Below are 22,067 nucleotides of genomic sequence, written 5' to 3'. Positions count from 1 at the left end.
CAAGACTATTGTTCTCTCCATCTGAGATCTAATATCTCTCTTAATGCAGTTTTATTTAGTGTAACAAACTATTTAAATGTTGAATAAGTTTTTATTGAATCAACGGTTAAATAGACGCACTACGATTCAGATATTTCGAATGAAAATGTAATTTTTAAATTCCACGGGATACGAAAACCATCTGGAGCGGCGACAAAAAGTGTGTAACTTGGTGCGTGTGAGGTCGTTACAGAATCATCTGGGGGCTCCGGCGGTGGTATGGCTATGGTAGCGTAGAGGCTGCGCGATCGAGCGAGAGGCACTATACGATAGCGAGCCTATAGCTATTCGATTCATTCTCGATTTCTCGTTCTCGCCAGTGCCGCGCCAACCGCTGACAATATCGCTCGTCGCGTCATTCCATTGTCTCAAAAGTTTTAACGTGAATAAAAAAACCTTATCGAGTCGGAGTGATTTTTTAATATTGCAAAAACAAAACGAATTGTTTTATTTCTCGAATAACGAATTGAATGGGTGTTGTGAACAAGTGAATCGATTGTTTAAAACAGCTACCTACCTGCACGACGCGTGGCGGAACATAATAACAAACTCTCGTCTCGTGTTTCGAATGGTCCTCGACAATAATTAGTTTGGTAAAAGTGAGTGTGTGTGTCGTGGACGCTTGATGGTTCAATTAGAACTAGTTTACTAGGCTTTTGTATGTATTGATACTGACAGTTCGTGTGAGCAGCCTCTCCGCGAATACGGATGTTGAAATTGGTTAGTGTATGTGTTTGTTTTTGCTTGCTTTTAAGTGATTCGCTTAAACAGACAGTAGCTTCCAATTGTGCTCGTCATTTGATATCCTCTAATTGCTAACCAACATTAACTAGCCTGCTCATTGATGTCACTTGTGCTTTGTTGTTAGTTGGCAACGCTAGTGTGAGTACTATGCTGTGTTGTTATAGTTAACATTTTGTCTGTGAGTGTATAATCAACGTGATAAGTATATGATAATGGTCCGATAAACGATTGCTTAATTTCATTATTCTCTTTGGTAGCACCAACAATAGTTGTTGCAATGTTTTGGCTCACATAGGTAGTAACTTTAAATTTTTATAGTATAAAAAAAAAAAACAGCGCACGACAACAGAGATCATAAAATAATGCTGTTTACTTTATTTTTTTTTAATTATTATTTTCATGTATTGTATTTGCATTACTTTCTTATCTATCATTACTGCAATGATCTATCTTTGTCAATAAATCTTTAAAATAAATTCAAACAAACATGTTTCTTTTATTTTCTGGGAATGTCCCGTTACATTTATTAGTATTCGTAATTTATTTCCATTATTCTAAGCTCAAGATCTTTATCTTCTAATTGAATTTCTAACTATACCTTTATAGGCTGATAAAGCAGCTGTTATGGTCATGCAAACAAACATGTAAACACCTGTACTTGTAAGTTAGAATTAATTTATGAAGGCTTTTAATTCAGAAACAATTATGCAAAGGGCATCTGTTGACCTACACGGTTATTAACCGGCATATGCTCTTAAAGATAATTATGTACTTGAACTTTATGAGCACACAGAATACGTATTGTAATAACTTCCCTGTACTTGTAGTCGAAATTTTTTTAGTCCACAATTTATACCTATTATGTGTTTTTATTAGCTATGAATTTAATTGAACATGATGGTAGTCAGACTAGTTTACGGCGAGATTAATTTCTTACTCATTTTGGAGGAGTAGTTACAAAGTAATTTTTAAACTGGTAGCGTTATTCTCATATTACTTAAGTTTGTTACTTAAGTATTTTGATTCTGATAATTATTTGCATTTGATGGATTTTAGATTTAAACTTTGTAAAAAGATTTTTTTTATACAACTTAAAATGGCAAACAAGCTGACGGCCTACCTGATGGAAAGTGGTAACCGTCGCCTATAGACATGAGCAGTACCATGGACATAACAGAGTATACTGTTTCGCCCATGATACCCTCCATGCGTTGCCATTCCTGAGGACTCAGGTGTTATTCCTTTGTACCCTGTAAATTTACGCTATATCCCACCCTTCAAATCGAAACACAGCTATGCAAACGCAACTGCTTCACGGTAGAAACACGAATGGGACAGAGATACCCAAGCAATCGACTTTTGTACAGTCTCCCTCTGGTAAATACTTATATTCTTCTACAAGTTTCATTATTCACACTTCATTTTCCATTAAAACTACATTTTTATAGTATTTAATATGCCAGAGTTACACAAATAATGTTTGTATTGAAATTAAATGAACCATAGGCATGATTTCATAAGGCAGATTAGCTGTCCTTATAACCTTCTGTATGTCTCAGATTTAAATGGTGCGGTATAAGTTAAATTTTCTCTCGTTTGGATAAGATGGCTTTGTGTAAAAAATGTTGTGGGGGAAAGGGATTGTTAGTAATGGAGACTGAGAATCCTATTGCTAGCAATATACCCGACCAGGTCGATCTTCTCGCGGTTCTCCCTGGAAACTATCATGGTTAATTCCTGATGAATTCATCATGATGGGCTAACTGGCCTGTTTTCATTCTCATCTGTCACCCTTCACTGGTGCTCCGCCAGCGTATCCCGTTAGCGCAGGCGGGGTTACCGTACCATTTTCACCCAGCAAAAAAAAAAAAACGAGGTTGTATGAAATATTTTAAAAATACCATTCCATTAATCGATGGTATCCAACTATTTAATGTGAAAGAAGAATTACAAATTTCAACAATATGATTGATTAAATCACTAATCATATTTGTTATTATTGGCATCTGATGGAATACATTGCCGGAGGGCCGATTGGTATGCGCAAATTTCCTTTTCATCAAATATTTGTAATAAATAACTTTCTCTGGTCTTCCACGAAGTGTTTTTTGTATAAAGAAGACAGACAAGTGATCGTGTCAGCTTTCGAGTTATGAAGAAATAAGTCCAGAGAGTTTTAGTTCATCCAAATCAATTTTCAAAAAGTTATTAAAACAGCATTTATTAACTAAACAAAAACTTGGGTTGGTCGCCTGGTAGCGACTGCTTTCAACATAATAATTATTATGGTGAATTATTTATATTGTATGTTTAATTAATTAATAAAATATATTATTTACGCATCATTTATATAAGTATGTATCTATATAATACAATTTTATCTTTAGCTGTTACACAGGTTACACTCTAGGTTTGTTGTACGCGTCCGTGTAGCCTAACTTCAGGCTGCAGCTGAAAATCAGTGCTTTGCTTTTAAGCAAAACCATCACTGAGCTGTAGCCTATTTGGGTCACTGCGACCACACATGGCGAAACCATATGTTCATATTTTATCTTTTGTTGTATATTTTGAGAAGTGTAAATAATTTGATTGTATAAACTCATTTGTAAATTTACGTGTGTCATGAATGGCTCAAATAAAAAGTTTATCTATCTATCTATCTAGTTTGAGTATTGTAAATTCTCTGTATATTAGTAGTCAAGAGTTATGAAAGGGTTTAAACAAATATATTCCTTAAAGGGAAAGATAAAAAAGGAATTAAAAATGTAAATTTGTTAATTTTGTACTCGGTAACATAAAAGTTTGTTTTTTAATACAATATGTCATCAATCCGTTTTATCTTCAGAATGTTCAACGAGATGACTAATGAAATTAATCATAGTACACTAGTGCAAGAAAAGAATATATATCAAAAATAAAACCCGATAAGAAACTGCCATCATGGTTATAGTAGACCATCTTTATAACTTTGGGGAGAAAGGGATTGTTAGTAATGGAGACTGAGAATCCCATTGCTAGCAATATACCCGACCAGGTCGACCTCCTCGCGCTTCTCCATGGAAACTATCATGGTTAATTCCTGATGAATTCATCATGATGGGCTAGCTGGCCTGTTTTCATTCTCATCTATCACCCTTCACTGGTGCTCCGCCAGCGTATCCCGTTAGCGCAGGCGGGGTTACCATACCATTTTAACCCATAAAAAATACCTATCTTTATCTTAAAACCCGTGCCCAGTCGTGGGACGCTAATGGGTCGATATGGTATTTGTAATAAATCACTTTCTCTGGTCTTCCACGGTTTGTCGTCGTATGCAGACGATGAACAATGATCGTGTCACTGTAAACTGATCCACTTACCTATATGCGGTGTCGCATGTTGGCGTGTGGCGTGTGGCGTGCAGACAGCTGTACCACTGTCGCTTGTTTGCTAATTGTTGAATTGAAAGTACAGTTTCAGCCGCATTGCTTGTTCCCCTGCGATTTTCTCTTCTCTTAACGATTCAGATTCGTGTGCAATTATTACTTCATTATATGTCACGTTCGTCTCTTCGATTTGATGAAAGTAGAAAACGTTTTGAGTATTGTCCGCGGGTGCGTTAGTTCCACGTTGATGGTCCGCTTGAATGTTGATTGCTGTTTGTTGTTAAATTGTTTAAATAAATCAAGAGCCATCGTTTGTTTAGTCCACGCTTTCCAATATATTTCTATCGTCGATACGTATAATTGAATCCGTCATTTATATAATTGTTTATAACACTTTTTTTGGGGACAAGTGTCTACAAATTCAGTTATTTCAATAAGTTGGTAAGAATTACAAACAAGCAAGCAATATACATCAGTATCGAAATACAGCCATGCAAACACAACTGCTTCACGGTTGAAACACGAATGGGACAGAGGTATCCAAGCAATCGACTTTTGTACAAAGTCTCCCTTTGGTGATTTTGTCATGAAATCGACTTAAAGTCGGTTTCTTTTGTGGATAACAATCTTAAATTATATTATTGTTAATATGACGTCTCCATTAATACGTTTACTATACTATTCAATTCAGTTACTTTTGTAATAGAATATGGACCCTTAGTATTTTGCATCTACTAACGTTATGTTCGGAACTTAATAATGTGTAACTAATTGTTCGCAGCCAAATTTCAGACAAATTATATATAGTAGCGAATATTCAGAAGAACTTATCTTCTAGTTGTTTCCACAGAGCGGCAGTAGATTGTTGTTTTGTAATGCAGTAACCACTACGTAAACCGCAAGCTCATTACCCATTTAAAAATCTTAGGTTTAAAGCAAAATTATCTACCTTGTATATTTTAAAAGGCATAGTGATAAAACAACTGCATGGCACAATTCCCCTGCATGGATGTTGTTGAAGATTGCAAGCTGTATTTTTCTTTCCCTATCACTGTTTTTCTTTTTATTATTGTATTATAAAATGATTTTATAATATAAGGAATGAATATCGTTTCAATAATCATCATAATCATCATATCAGCCTTTAACTGTCCACTGGTGAACATAAGCCTCCCCCTAGGGTGAGGGGAGGGAGACTGTGTACAGAAGTCGATTGCTTGGGTATCTCTGTCCTATTGGTGTTTCAACCGTGAAGCAGTTGTGTTTGCAGGGCTGTTTCGGTTTGATAGGGTGGTATATGGTGTGAATTTACTGGGTACAGAGGAATAACATCTGAGTCCTCAGGAATGACAACGCATGGGGGGTATCATGGGCGAAACAGTATACTCTGTTATGTCCATGGTACTGCTCATGTCTATAGGCGACGGTTACCACTTTCCATCAGGTGGGCCGGTAGCTTGTTTGTATATATAATATAAAAAATAAAAAAGGGGGTTGGCAGTAGTTGCCAACATCATTTTCATAATCAAATCATTTCAACATTAAATTAACAGTATTGAAAAAGTTCGAAAGAATTTCATAATAGGTATGCATTAACTTAGAATTCGTAAGCATTTATATATATATATATATATATATATATATATATATATAATACAATATATAATTTATTATAACCATATTTAGTTACCTTATATCCCCTGCGTGGATGTGGTTGAAGATCGCAAGCTGTATTATATATATATATATATATATATATATATATATCCTATCCTATTAACTGTAATATTAGCAAAAAACTGTGAATGTCTGCGACTTCGAGCACCGTAACTGAAGTTGACGACTGACTTGCAAATATAGGTAATAATGTGCATGGGACAGCGGCTGTCGTCTTGTTCTTGTGATTTATTATTGTTATTGCATTGAAATGCATTATTCAGATAAACTTGTTTGTGTTAAGGAAACGGTTATCTTAGCTGTAAACATGTTTATGTTATACTAATATAAAAATTATGGGGGAAAAGGGATTGTTAGCAATGGAGTTTGACAGGCCCATTGCTAGCAATATGCCTTATTACCACCACGTGGTTCCCCCTGGAAACCATCGTGAACAATTCTTGTTGAATTCGTCACAATGGGCTAACTGACCTACTTCATCCCCACCTATCATCCTTCACTGGTGTCCCGCCGGTGTATACCGATAGCGCGGGCGGGGTTACCATTCCATATATATATATATATATATATATATATATATATATATATATATATATATATATATATATATATATATATATATATATATATATATAAACTATATTAACATATTTATGGTTTCATATGTAATTTATGACCTAGTAGTGGCTGATGATATTGGACGTAGATTATAGAAAGAATTATTAATTTATCTATGGTACAGTTTGATATCTATGCTTGATCTATTTTATGTATCAGTCTTTGAGAGGAATAATAGCTTTATGGTTTTATTAATTTATTATCAGCTAGTTTAGCTGTTGCCCGCGATTTCGTCCGCGTTTCCGTCGTTTTTCGTAAAATAAATAGCCTATGTCTTTTCTCACGGTTCAATGGTTTTGATGTAACAGATACATTTCCCTTCACTGCTCTGCTCCTATTGATCGTAACGTGATGAATGTATACTATAACCTGCCCAGGAGTGTGAAGAATAATTGTACCAAGTTTCGTTAAAATCCGTCGACTAGTTTTTGTTTCTATAACGAACATACAGACAGACAGATAAAAATTTTACTGATTGCATTTTTGGCATCAGTATCGATCACTAATCACCCCCTGATAGTTATTTTGGAAATATAATTGATATATTATATAATAAATATATATACAGAATTGACCTCTCTACAGATTTATTATAAGTATAGATAAATCACATAATATCTACTATATTTGTGTACATTTACATTTATTTTTTTAAATAAAGTGCATTCAGAAGTAGCGTGAATCCAACTGACGAGAATATAAGAGTAGAAGTGGAATCGTACATTTGGGCATATCAGGCACTATCCTTAATTTATGGTATTCGGATAGACAGAACCTATGATTTAAATTCATCGTATTGGATTGTGACTCAACGGATTTAAAGTATTTTTATAAATTTGATTATTTTTAATTAAAAAAAATTAAATAAAGAAATAAAACTGATAGAGAAAAGTAATAGCGTTTTGGTCGCATCACAAATATATATATATATATATATATATATATATATATATATATATATATATATATATATATATATATATATATATATATATATATGTATATATATATTCTCATAATTAGACGAAAATTGATACTTTAACCTTCAAATCATAATTCTGTATGAATGTCTATATCATAGCACTATAAATGATGGTCAGATAAGATCTCGGACGTCGAACATGCGCGCGCGCAGCATTTCTGTTGCGTCACACCAACAATTGTTCTACGGCAAATAGAGTGAGACTTGTTAAGGTTGAATGGTGCAATCATTTTGGTTTCACTTAAGGTAACCCTAATGGCCATAAGTACTCACAAACGTGACACTACTTCTCGTATCGTTTGTCATGACACCGGAAGGAACATTAGGGACATAATTGGTCTTATTGGGGGAAAGGGATCGTTAGTAATGGGAATTGCCTTAGGTTGTTAGTAATACACCCTATTAGGTCGGCCTTCACGCGGTTCCCTTTGGGAACCACCATGGTTTTTTTTTAAGCATGAAAATGGTATGGTAACCCCGCCTGCGCTAACGGGATACGCTGGCGGAGCACCAGTGAAGGGTGATAGATGAGAATGAAAACAGGCCAGTTAACCCATCATGATGAATTCATCAGGAATTAACCATGATAGTTTCCAGGGGGAACCGTGAGGAGGTCGACCTGGTTAGGTATATTGCTAGCAATGGGATTCTCAGTCTCCATTACTAACAATCCCTTTCCCCCCGAACCACCATGGTTAATTATTGTGGAGTTTATAACAATGGGCTAATTGATCTGCTTTCATTCTTATCTACCATCCCTCACTGGTACTCCACTAGCATACACCAAGAGTGTAGGTGGGGTTATCATTCCATTTTCACCTATTAAAAATCGGTGTTATTCTAAAAAAAAAAAACACTATTTATGTAAATACTAACAAAATATTGTCTAAGCGATTAAACATTGTTTAGACAGTCTAATAATATTTATTTGTAATTTTATGCACCAAAATTTCGGTTTAAAGAACTTTCCCATACATGTTTCTAATGTTGAGTAATTCAAAGTTATTTTTATTTTTAATATAATATATAAATATCATAAATATATATTATATATATAAAATATATTTATGATATTTGTTTTATATTAATTGGAGAATTTAATATTGCCAATTATATAATAGATTATTACAATAAAATTTATTACTTAAGCCACCTTTTATTTATAATGACAAACTTTTGTTTAGACATAAACATATGCTAGTAAGACGTATAAACATATATTGAACATCTGTCTGTCGCAAATTTAACTTTATTTATGGTAAAATGGAATAAGTATATTAGCAAACAAATAATGTAACTAACAGCTGTAGAAATAGCAAAGCACTTTCATTTTCATAAATTTTTAATTCAAGCCTTAATCAAACTACATTTATAAACTATAATATGTGTAAGGCTATAAGCCTATTATTAGGTCATTACATATGAAATATACCGATATTTTTTGTTTTCCATTGTGCGATAATAAGCGACGCCAAGCAAAAAAAAAAATGAGAAAAAAAACAAATGAATGTTCTGTTTTCAAAACTCAAATGTACCAGCTAAATGAATTTATAAATTTGAATTTGGAATTCTTAACCAAAGAGGAGATATTTCAGATCAAAGTGGCCAGTACGACAAAAAGCTAATTTCATATGTAACCGATGGAACCTAATTTGATTATAACTGCGAAAGTTTGTAAGGATGGATGGATCTTTGTTACTCTTTCGAGCAAAAACTACTGAATGGAATGAAATTTGGTACACGAGTAGATTATATCCTAACTTAGCATATAGGATACTTTGTGTACCTACTGATTTACACGGGACAAGTCACGGGTTTGTTTTTTGATGGGTGAAAATGATATGGTAACCCCGCCTGCGCTGACGGGATACGCTGGCAGAGCACCAGTGAAGGGTGATAGATGAGAATGAAAACAGGCCAGTTAGCCCATCATGATGAATTCATCAGGAATCAACCATGATAGTTTCCAGGGAGAACCGCGACGAGGTCGACCTGGTTGGGTATATTGCTAGCAATGGGATTCTCAGTCTCCATTATTAACAATCCCTTTCCCCCCACAAGCCACGGGTTGCAACTATTATAAAATTATTGTATTAACTATTGATAGTAAAACAGTCGAATTCCTACATTTTTTAGTCACTTTGAATCAGCGGAATTTCTCAATCCCATGTCTTTTTTTTGTATGTATGTTACTCGACATCTTCGTTAATTCTACTACTACAAATTTTAAAATCCATAGTTTAACCTATTTTATTTTTATTCGTTGTTTTAAACAAGAATTGTAACTTCGATTTCAGTATAAAAAATATGTACTTATTTTGTTTTTTTTTTTACCCGTAATATCTTTGAATGTGAATTAGCAAATGTGACAATTTCTTCTTAATAGAAAGATTTATCCTTCCACACTTCCAAGCCAAGTGTGGAAGTGACGCCACTTATTTGGTGCAGAAAGAAATAGCTTTTTAAAAAAAAATGACGTTACAAGTGATCATTTTTCTTTTTGTACATATCAATGTAATATCATCTATCGATACAATACTGTAAGTAATTGTATATTGCAAAAAGTATCTGTGGCTAGCCAATTTTCTGCTCAATAGGGGGCAATTAGTACCAGACGCCCCGGGGTGTCCTGGCGCTCGATAAGTGGTAAAAAAGAAGACATATCTGATTAAAATAATTGCGTATCGGAGCAAATATCACAGATATTATAAATGATCTGTGACATTTGAGTAGATTAGTAATTTTAATATTATTATAACTTTGTACAAAGGTCGTTTGCTTGGGTACCTCTGTCCCATTCGTGTTTCAACCGTGAAGCAGTTGTGTTTCGGTTTGAAGGGTGGGATATGGCGTGAATTTACTGGGTACAGAGGAATAACACCTGAGTCCTCACATGAATGGCAACGCATGGGGGGTATCATGGGCGAAACAGTATACTCTGTTATGTGCATGGTACTGTTCATGTCTTTAGGCGACGGTTACCACTTTCCATCAGGTGGGCCGTCAGCTTGTTTGCCATTCTAAGCTGTATATAAAAAAAAAACTTCTCTGTAGGACCTAAGTACGTTTATACAATTTGAGATGGCAAACAAGCTAACAGTTCACCTGATGTAAAATGGTAACCGTCATTTAGAGACGTGAACATGGACATTGTTGCGTCCATAGACATCACAATATACGTTGTGACTGTATAATATCGATTCTATTTTATTTGCAATTCCATTTGTTCCATGAAAAGCGGGGTAACGGAGGATTTGCACTCGTCGCCTTGCCTACGTGCCACTATGCGCAAACGCGGCCGATAACTGCGCAGGAGTCAAACGCGTGGCCGATACAAATGGATATTAACAATAATGCAATCGTAAAGATTGTAATCGATTATTTCTCGAATCGATTTTATTGATTGTTGTTCCTCGAGCTCCACTATCAAAGGGGGTTTATTGTTATATGCTAGATTTTCCCATTCATGTTTTTAAAATGGCTGGTCACTGAACTCGGTATTGGAAATACCGTGTTGTATCCGATTGGAAGGTAAATTCACTCGGCATTTCGAAGTATAAGTAAAAGAAACTGGTTTTGAAATATCACATAAAACACAGTACATTATATAAAAAAAAAAAAAAAAAAAACTATAATATTATTAGACGTGTGGTCTTGACATGGAACGGACCACCCCTATCCCTTGGTGTCGTAAGAGAAACTTAATTGGCGAGGGATGGGTAGCAGCGTTTTTCTTAAAACGTCAACAAAGCCTAACTGTGGTTTCTAACCCGTCTGCCAAGCGTATCACTACTGGAAAGCCCCCCTTTGGGGAGGCTTATCATCAGCAGTGGACAGTTAAAAGTTGTAATAATGACTATGTACTAGTCCAATAACAAATATGTTCAAAGTCTGTTATCCATGAAATAATATTGGAGAACAGACTCTCAATATATTCGAAAATAGATATCCGACCTATATGGACGATATTGAAATGGGTGAGGACCTTTTTTCCGCTGTCGATGTTCAGAGAAACCCAATATATAGATATCGGATCGGTACTCATATTACCTATGCTTATTCGTTATACACTGTAATATGTTTAAAATTGCTTTCAAATCTACAAATTGGTTATGCATTTCACTAGTTTATGGAAACAAATTCTTGTGTGCCATTATTATTAATTTATGTGCGATAATAAATGCTGTGAGTGTGGGTTAAAATTGCCATGACATCCTGTTCCCGTGTGGTCCTGGAATAGAATGGGCCACACCTTCCTTTCATGTACCAGAGGGAGACTTTATACAAAAGTCGATTGCTTGGGTATCTCGGTCCCATTCGTGTTTCAACCGTTAAGCAGTTGTGTTTGCATGGCTGTGTTTCGGTTTGAAAGGTGGGGTATGCCGTGAATTTACAGGGTACAGAGGAATAACACCTAAGTCCTCAGGAATGGCAACGCATGGGGGGTATCTAGGCGAAACAGTATACTCTGTTATGTCCATGATTTATTTGCCATTCTAAATTGTATAAAAAAAGTATTTGAATGATTTTGAATTTGAACTTAAAGGCTGCGATATGGCAGTGAAATTACATTGAACGAAGTTATAACATCTCAGCTGTCAAAAATAGCCATCGGATTTATTATCTTAATCGTAACTTTTTTATGTCAAGTCATATTGCGTAGATTAGATATACATATACTTATGTATCCATATTTAACCATTTAAAACAGTAGGCGTTTTAGCTTCTAAATACGAGTGGTTTATCTGTTTGTATATTTAATTCCTAAAACTGATATAATCTTAATAATTATTGATATCCACCATATCCAATACATGTACAAACAATTTATATTGTAAAACTAATTTCTTCTTGAAGCATTACAAGGTTTTTTTAATAATCTATCATTGCCGAGCATAGGTGAATTATTAAAAAAAAATCATGCTCAACACATTAATGAAAAACACATTTAGTTAATACTACAAAAAAAAATATTAAGATGCATGCAATAAGTGCCTACTAAGTTACAAATGCGATTAAGTCTAATTAAAATTAATTAGTTTTTTTATATAACTCTAAATAGTGGGTATATAATTAATTTCAGTAACTGATGTAATTATAGCTGTATTCATAATTATTTCCGATTTCGAAACATGATAAATTTATTTATTTAGTGACTGTAGACGACTCAAATTCTTTGCTCATACTTATTACTGAATAGTTGGAACGTTGATATGAGGAAAAAGTGATTCATAATAGTAATCTTAATTCCTATATCGCATCCTTTCCCGGATCATATCTGGCCGCAGTATAAGAAGAGGGGACTTTGTACAAAAGTCGTTTGTAAATAGGACAGAGGTACTCAAGCAAACGACTTTTGTACAGTCTCACTCTGGTAGACTTGTTTAGAAGCTCTCTTAAATCTTTTATGATCTAATGATCTTTTTCTTCTATGATCAGTTAATCTTTTAAATTTCAGTTAACAATATTTGTGTTCATTTACTACGTCTAAATGTACTATGTCTAAAATAACATGGTTATTTAGTCCTTGCATAATCCACTAACATCGCGCACGTTTGTTATTTAAGTAATCGTTTAGTGTATAATAGGTTTTGTTAAAAAAGTTTCTTAATAACAGTTTTAAATTTATTAAAAAATAGACTCAAAATATCCTTCGGTAACTTATTATTATATTTAATGTCCATTCCTATAAAATACCTACTAACATTTTCTAAATGTTACCTTATAACAGCTACTTTGTATTTGTATCTAGTATATTTTTTTAAAAGAGTGAAAATGGAATGGTAACCCAGCCAGTCATCGGTATACACTGGCGGGGCACCAGTGCGGAATGATGGATGAGTATGAAAACAGGTCGGTTAGCCCATCGTGACGAATTCAACAATAATTAATCGTGACGGTTTCCATGGGGAATCGCGTTGCTATATTGCTAGACCCTATCATTAACAATCCATTTTCCCCCTGTATCTAGCATTAAGATTATTAAAATAGTTGTGGCTTCAAACCAAAGCACAGTCATGTAAGTAAAATTGCTTCATTCACAGTAGAAACATGAGTGGAAATATACCCATTAGATAACTTTTGTATGAAGTCTCTCAATGTCAAGTACTAATTATATTGTCAATTGGTTTGTTTACTGTGTTATGCATTAATATAATGTGACCCATATCACTGGAGCACCATTATAGAATAACACGTTCCAATTGACGCAATTTGCGTCCAGTATGCCATTGTAATAATATACATAATTATGATAAGACACTGAAATGTATAAAAGGTATTATTTCTAAGTGATTTAGAATGCGGAGCGTTTCAATTCACCTATATTTTCAATCGACTTAAAAAAGAAATAGGGTCACAATTCGGTTGTATTGTTTTATATATGTTAATTCATAAGTCCATTAGTTTTACCAGAGGATGATTTTGTACAAAGTCTCCCTCTGGTACTTATTAGATTTGTTGCAATTAAGCAAGTCAGTTTTCAAGGGGTCCATGAGGAGGTAAACCAAATGAGGTATATTTGCAATGCAATAATAGCAATGAACTATTTTTAAAAGGCCGGCAGCATATCTGCAATTCCTCTGGTGTGCAACCACCAGGTGAGACGAATGCTCGTTTGTCTCTGTCTTATAAAAAAAAAATTAGGCTGCTAATTTCTATTACTAACAATCCCTCCCCTCTATCTTAAGGATTATAAGATCACGTAATCTTCTTCTGTAGGTGCCACTTCCTACCGGCAATTATCAAGGCGATCTTTACCTTGTCCACCGCCATCCTGAACAGCGATCTGGAACTCATTGTAAACCATTGCCTTCGATTTTTCAACCAGGAGGAGTGTCTTCATTGTCTTTGGAAATCTTAAATCACTTATCAATTATCACTTAATGTTCCAATACAAATTTTCCCACGAGTAGAGTTTTTATTTTATTAAGTCACTAGCGGCCCGTCCCGGCTTCGCATAGGTGGATATTTTTACGATATTTTAAAAAGTGGTTACTGTGACATAACGATAATAGTTGGGCATATAGTGTCGCGAAGTTTTTTGTAGTAATTGATATTTTCTTCAATATTGTAGAACATACTTTTGTTCTATCACCAATAGTTTCCGCAGCGCACGCGACGAAAGATATTTTATAGCATTTTTTACACCTTGAGTTACCTTACTACAGTTTTAGTATAGATCTCTAATCTTTTCTGGCAATAAAAGCCTATATTACTCAGGGTGAATATAGCTTTCTAATAGTGAAAGAATTTTTGAAATCGGCAAAGCAGTTTTTGAGTTTATTCATTACAAACATACACAAAAAAATACAAATCTTTCCTCTTTATAATATTATTGTAGATAAATCAGTCCAAAACACCTTTCACTTAATATTTAACCAGACGTGGTATATTTACGTCACTTGTTACATTTAAATATTATTACCTGCGGAGATTAACTTCACGTCTTGTGGAAATCAAGTAAACATGTGTTAACACTGGTTAGCGTACTTATTTCTTCAGACAAAGGCATTCGGCGATTAAATCTAAAATTATGACTTTTCGGTTGTGAGTAATTTATTATAAGGTTATACAAAATAAAAAAAGAAATACAAAAAGAAAACCGACTTAAATTGTGACAAAACTTATTTTTTTTTGTTTAAAAAGTAAACTACTGTATCAATATTGATAAAATTTTTAAGGAACTAATGTATCAGTATATCTTTTCAGATAAAAAAAGAATTTTTCAAATCGGTTTATAATTAAAGAATTTATGAGGTAAATAAACATAAGAAATACAACCGAAATAACCACTGTCTTTCTTTTTAAATCGGTTGAAAAAAAAATGGTATCAAACCGAGATATTAATCCGAGGGATGTTGATAGATTCGCTCCCTGCTATGTTATGTTCGCTCGGTCAAATGTGTGCAAGTTGAGTTTTGCGTTCATCACAACGCTGACAACGATAGTCGACATATGCCTCTGACTACCTCATGAGGGATTACAGTCATAAACATAGGTAATTGTTTATATTTATAATAAGTTCACTATTGTAATCTTTTGGAGGAAACAATAAAGAGTATCTATCTATCTATCTATCTATATTCATGAGAGAAGAAAAGAAATATCTATAGTCTTATGTAAAAGAAATACAACTCAAAGTAGTTTGGACAGAGGTACGAAAAAAGAACGCTAAGAGTAATACACGATGACGTATATCTACTTTGTAGTTACAAATAAAAGTCAATGACTTTTATTGAATTTGTAATTCTCTTTGAAAGTGTGATGCTCTTGTGTGACTTTGTCTAGAGTTTTATTACGAAATATAACCAGCTCGCCGCTTCGCTAAGCACGTTCATGCACCTACTGATAAGACAATGAACACCAAGATTATTGGCATAACAATGTAAATAAACCAAGCATAGAAAAAGACAATAATTTGTTCTGTGTACACTTACATTGTTGATATTGATAAAAACTTGAAAATTTGTAAAGGATTTAAGTACTTATAAGTCATTCAAGTAAGATAATGTAGCATTTATCTTGTTTAAATAACTTGATTAATATTACTATTAAAATACGAAGGATCATCAGTTATATTTTCACGTTCAAATTATTATACCAATTCGGATGAATTTTTTTACAGAGATAATCTGATGCCCATATACAAATGTGTACATGACAGATATGGTTTCAATAATGTACAATATGATGTTGTATCTTGATTTGATATTTGATCCTTAACAATTTCAATCAATAACAACAGTCAATTTGTATATAATCCGGCTCGAAGGATCAAGTTAGAAAATAATAGCTTAATATTACAACTTTAGCCAGACGGCTTTATATTCGGGTTTTATTCGAGATTTCCTTATTTCCACTAGTATATTAAGATTACTCCATCTATTTATATATACGAAATTCCCCACTCTATAATAATTATAAGCACGTATATTCCCCAAGTAAATAGTTGCAAAAAGTCGCGTCGACTTATCTGTCTGTGTGGCACGTAGTATTGCATAAAAGCGGACTTCATTATGTCATTCAACGCACCGTGTCTTGTTAGTATGATGATGATTTTAATGCTTGATCCTTAACAATTAAGTATTCTTTGTAAAATCTGGCTCGAAGGATCAGTTTGGAAAATATCAGCTTAACATTACAATGTTGGCCAAGAGACTATTAGGGTTTTAATTCTAGATTCCTTTATTTTACACTGGTATATTTATTCATCCTCATTAGCCGTTACCTGACCACTACTGAAAATGGGTCTTCCCATAAGAGGAGTAGTCAAGTACTACTACTCAGACTACTTCCCAGTAGTCGCCACGCTTGGCAGGCGGGTTGGCAACCGCAGTTAGGCTTTAGTGATATTTTAAGAAGGATGCTTCTGTCAATTCGTCGACCATTAAGTTCTCTTAGTCGAATCTTATAACTTCCTTCTTATAACCCAGGGGAGAGAAAATTGTGGCCCGTTCTATACCGGGACCATACGGCGACTATCTATGTACTACAGTACTTGTATACGCGTAATTTGCCAGTATAAGAGAGTGATGGCAATACATCACGTATACTCTCTAAGTAAATACAGTGGTATACATACTTCGACATATGAGTTTAATTCGTTCCGTAACATTGCTCGTATGTGAAATTGCTCGTATCTCAAAGCAATTTTCCCCATTGAGATTAATTGAAACGCTATTTATCCGTACTCCCAAAAAACCAGAGGGAGACTTTGTACAAAAGTCGATTGCTTGGGTGCCTCTGTCCCATTCGTGTTTTAATCGTGAAGCAGTTGTGTTTGCATGACTGTGTTTCGGTTTGAAGGGTGGGATATGGCGTGAATTTACTGGGTACAGAGGAATGACACCTGAGTCCTCAGGAATGGCAACGCATGGAGGGTATCATGGGCGAAACAGTATACTCTATTATGTCCATGGTACTGCTCATATCTATAGGCGACGGTTACCACTTTCCATCAGGTGGACCGTCAGCTTGTTTGCCATTCTAAGTTGTATAAAAAAATAAAAACCCCTAGTTGTTTTTGTTAAGTGTTAGTCTGAGGTGGGAGAAATTGGTAGATACCAACATTCACCCCACATGTTGGGGCTGTGCGCAGCGGTGTAGTGTGCGATTCTTCGTAACTCAAATCTTGCTCTCATCTCAAAGCAAAATATAGCTCGCTCGGCGGTTCGTATCTCAAAACATTCGTATATTAGGGCACTCGTATATCGAGGTACCACTGTAGTTGCAAAAAGTCGCGTCGACTTATCCGTCTGTATGGCACGTAGTATTGCATAAAGCGAACGCGATTATGTCGCCCGACGCACCGCTGCGCCGGTATCTGCGACATCTTAAACACATAATTGCTTTTTGCGATGTCGTAAATGCGTACGAGGAATAAAACTGGGCGATATTGCACAACATGTGTAAGATAAACGATTATGGGGAAAATTATGTGGGCTAGCCCGTTGGGTCTAGGAAACTGGATGTTCTAGCGGAGCGGTATGGCATATAACAAGTCGAAATCCAGCCACAATATCTAATCGAGGAATTTGTTCCTCTGACTACCTTTATCAGGGACCAGAGTTTTGATCATATGCAGTAGGATCATAAACCAGTATTAGAATCTTTAAAATGATAACTTAAAAGAGTCTAAATAAGTCTCTTTTTAACAGACTTCAAAAAGAAGCAGGTTCTCAATTCGGTTCTTTTTTTATCTTTGCTACCCTATTACTTCGTCAGTTGTAAACCGATTTGGAGAATTCTTTTTTTATCTGAAAGGATGTACTTACAGTTTGGTTCCATAGAAATTTTATCAAAATTGGTTCAGTGGTTTAGTTTTTAAATCAAAATAACTGGTTTTGTTATAATTGAAGTCGGTTTTTTGGGACACAATCTTTAGTTATAATAAATACAAATTATATTTTACTAGCTGTATCTCGCGGTCAGTATGTTGACATAGGATATTTATCAGTCTACCAAATTTCATTTATATCAGTAGTTTTCGCAAATGTAACATCCGTCCATCCGTCTATCCATTCATCATTATAAACTCATCTCATTGCATTTATAATATGGAAAGGATTTTATTACTTTTTATTTCTTATTTATATTACCTGTCGGAGCTTGGAAATCATCAAGTATTTTAATTTTGTCTCACCGCTGCGCTGTCATGATGTTGTTTATATTACAGTACCTTAGGTTTTTTAATTATGAAGTCCGGTCTGGTCTTTGGTGACACTGGATTTTTGAATGTCGTAAACTGTTATACTTACTGAGCCCACGTACGGTACATCTGCAAACAAAGAAATCATTTTCGCAACGTCCTTATTACGTCCAATGTTATTTACGGCTATGACATATTTGTAATGGTCTTTTAACAACTCTAACCGAAGGATACACGTTTTAAAAAGAATAAAGATCCATCATGCTAATTGTTCGAGGAACGCCCGTTATAAGTGGTAGTCGGTTGCAGTTAAAAACAAAGTAAAGTGCGGCGCACACGAGACGTAGAAATACTACAATTATTTCTTTAGTAGACGTTTACTGCAATTGGGTTGTGAATATTAAATAAATAAACATCATTATTATTTCAGCCATTATCTGCCAATTGTTGAACAAAGGCTTCCTCCATAGACCGCCATAAGAAACGGTCCTGAGCCACCTGCAGCCACTTACTCTGCAATGTATTTGAGGTCGTCCAATACTGTGTTAATAAACAGTAAAAATTACATTAAGTCTGCAATAAAAAATGTCCCGATTAAGATGTAGTATTTTGATTTTTTTGCTAATAGTATACCTTATCAGGTCGACCTCCCCATGGTCTCCATGGAAACCATGGTGCTGAATTTCAGGTGTATTCATCACGATGGATTAACTGACCTGCCTTTTCATTCTCACCTATTATCCCTCACTAGTGTGAATACCGTTAGTGGAGGCGAGTTATAATTCCATTAAATATTTTTTTTTTAAATGGATGACCTATGACCTGTAGATATTGACGGTGTAAAATCTAAGGGAGCTAATATTAAGATGGGCGTTCCACAAGGGTCAATCTTAGGCCCCTTTCTCTTTTTAATCTACATAAATGACCTTCCTTTTATGGTAGAGAAAATTGCAGATATAGTGCTGTTTGCGGATGATACTTCGTTAGTGTTTAAAATTGGACGTCAAAGTAATCAATTAGACGATGTAAATTGTGCTATGTCTGCAATATTAAATTGGTTTACATGTAATAACCTATTATTAAATTCCAGCAAAACAAAGTGTATAAAATTTACACTTCCTAATGTAAGACTAATAAATACACAGTTATTGCTTAATGATGAAATAGTAAATTTTGTTAATGATACAGTTTTTTTAGGTATAACAGTGGACTCGAAATTACAATGGGGGCCGCATATTTCAAAATTGGCCAGTAGACTCAGTTCTGCTGCATATGCAATTAGAAGAATTAGACAATTAACAGACGTGGCAACGGCTAAACTTGTATATTTTAGTTATTTCCATAGCATAATGTCTTATGGCATACTGCTGTGGGGTAAAGCAGCCGATATAAATACTATATTTGTTTTACAAAAGAGAGCCATACGTTCTATTTATGGTATGGGTTCGAGAGAGTCATTACGTCAGTGCTTTAAAGACTCAAATATCCTCACAGTTACTTCACAATACATTTATGAAAATATTATGTATACACGGAAGAACTTAGAGAGTTTTAAAAAACTCAAAGACTGTACAAGTAGAAACTTACGCAATATAAATAAGCTTATTTTACCTAAATGCCGTCTGCACAAAATCAGTAATTCATTCTATGGTAATTGCATAAGATTTTATAATAAACTGCCGGAATCTGCATTAAATCTGACAGAGAGGCAATTCAAATCTTATATTAAACAATTTTTATGTAAGAAAGCCTATTACAGGATAGACGAATTCATAGATGACAACATATCAAGTAAATAATTAGTTTATTAGCATACAACGTTATAATTTTATTTTCTCATTGCTTTCTTGATTTAATTGATTAATTTTAGAAATATGAAAGCGTAGCGGTTTTTTGTATTAATTGCCGCATGCATTCTTATGTAAAATGTGAATACTATAACTATCAGATGGCAATTGTGAGTAGCTTTGACGTGGTCTAGTGTTTTGAGTAGTCATGCTCACTAAAATGTCCAGACTTGTGGCGGCGTGGTGGGCCGGGTCATTGGGCTCCCTAAAATATGGTCGAGCGCAGTGATGGCTGGCTCATCCGTCATACTCGTGAACGGGTGCTGCTTGTAGGGACTGGTCTGCTCTAATCACTATGACTGATTTCCTCTTATTAATTGTTTAACCAGTTGGTTATGTATTCAATATTTTTTTTCTTTTTGAGTATTTAATTGAATTAGTGCTAATTGGTGGTTTGTATTCACACAATTAAACTTGAAAATGTAAAGTAATAATAAAATTATTTAAAAGAGCAACACGCAAGTTTCTTGCTCGTTCTTCTTGTGATGAGACAGCTTTCCGAACGAGCGGTAGATTAAAAAAAAATGTAATGACTTTTCAAAAGTGCTTCAATGTAAGTTTATTTGAATAAATGATTTCTATTCTTCTTCTTCTAAATGGTCAAAAAAAAGTCTACATCTATTTCCAAATATTTTTTTAAGTTGTATATATATATATACTACGTACGATATGATTATGGTAATGACGCACTTTCTAGAGTGTTTAAAAATCTACTATAGTACCTAATAAATTTATTCATTAACGACATAATGTAATTTTACAGATCAGAGACTTAGGACAGGTTCAATTTTGAATTTAGTAAACGACCTTTTACTAGTTACGCCTCTAGAAAGACTTTTTTCAACCGATTTCAAAAAGGAGATTTTCAATTCGATTGTTTTTCTTTTATGTTTGTTACCTCAAAACTTCGTTGGAACGTATTTAGATTTTTTTTTAACTAAAAGGTTATTAGTCTCATAGTTTTGTCAAAATCGGTTTATTGGTTTAGTTTTTAGATAAAAAAAAAAACTGGTTTTGTCAATAATTGTTTTTTTTTTTAATCTTTAATTATTGGTTCTAAGGACAAAAAAATAATATTCTATACATTATAGTGTAGGTATTATGACCGGTGTGTGCCGCGCTTGAATCTTGCAGTGGGTACGAATTGGCAATGACCATCGTGTTGATTGTGAATCACGAGATACGAGTAATGACATCATCTGCGACATTCCACCGAGCTTCTCCATGTTGAGAATTACAAATTCTTCAACATCCGGAATAATCGGTTATTCGGTATCGATCGATTGCATAGAGAACCTATTTTGTAGACGCGACAGCTCGAATTATTTGCGCGATCGTACGTGATCGTTGAAAATGTACTTTTGTAAAATATAAATTGGAATACACATTGGAATACTAATGTGGATTGTAGGTAAATTGTATATTATATATATATATATATATATATATATATATATATATATATATATATATATATATATATATATATATATATATATATATATATATATATATATATATATATATATATATATATATATATATATATATATATATATATATATATATATATATATATATATATATAAGTTTACATAAATATGTATCGGCGTTGTTTGGTCTAGTGTAAATGTACTTACTTTTAA

At 34.0% G+C, this 22,067-nt stretch overlaps 1 protein-coding gene across 4 annotated transcripts in view; it reads left to right on the top strand.

The window, feature by feature from the left end:
- The first annotated feature begins 271 nt into the window (after positions 1 to 271).
- The window catches only part of LOC113518148 (rho GTPase-activating protein conundrum), a 105,124-nt gene continuing 83,328 nt past the window's right edge, over positions 272 to 22,067 (top strand). Inside the window, exon 1 of one of the 4 annotated variants that reach the window (XM_052892932.1) lies at positions 272 to 610. In XM_052892932.1, coding sequence (XP_052748892.1) covers positions 608 to 610 — 3 coding nt within the window. In that variant the 5' untranslated portion in view covers positions 272 to 607. Of the gene's footprint in view, positions 760 to 22,067 lie in introns of all 4 variants that reach the window. The other 3 variants (XM_052892931.1, XM_052892930.1, XM_031913204.2) reach the window with 3 other exon arrangements.

Source organism: Galleria mellonella, unplaced genomic scaffold (genome assembly GCF_026898425.1).
Source record: "Galleria mellonella isolate WM207_F2 unplaced genomic scaffold, CSIRO_AGI_GalMel_v1 utg171, whole genome shotgun sequence".
Lineage (NCBI taxonomy): Eukaryota > Metazoa > Arthropoda > Insecta > Lepidoptera > Pyralidae > Galleria > Galleria mellonella.
Note: the sequence above shows the minus strand (reverse complement) of the source record. Positions and strands in the feature narration are given on the sequence as shown.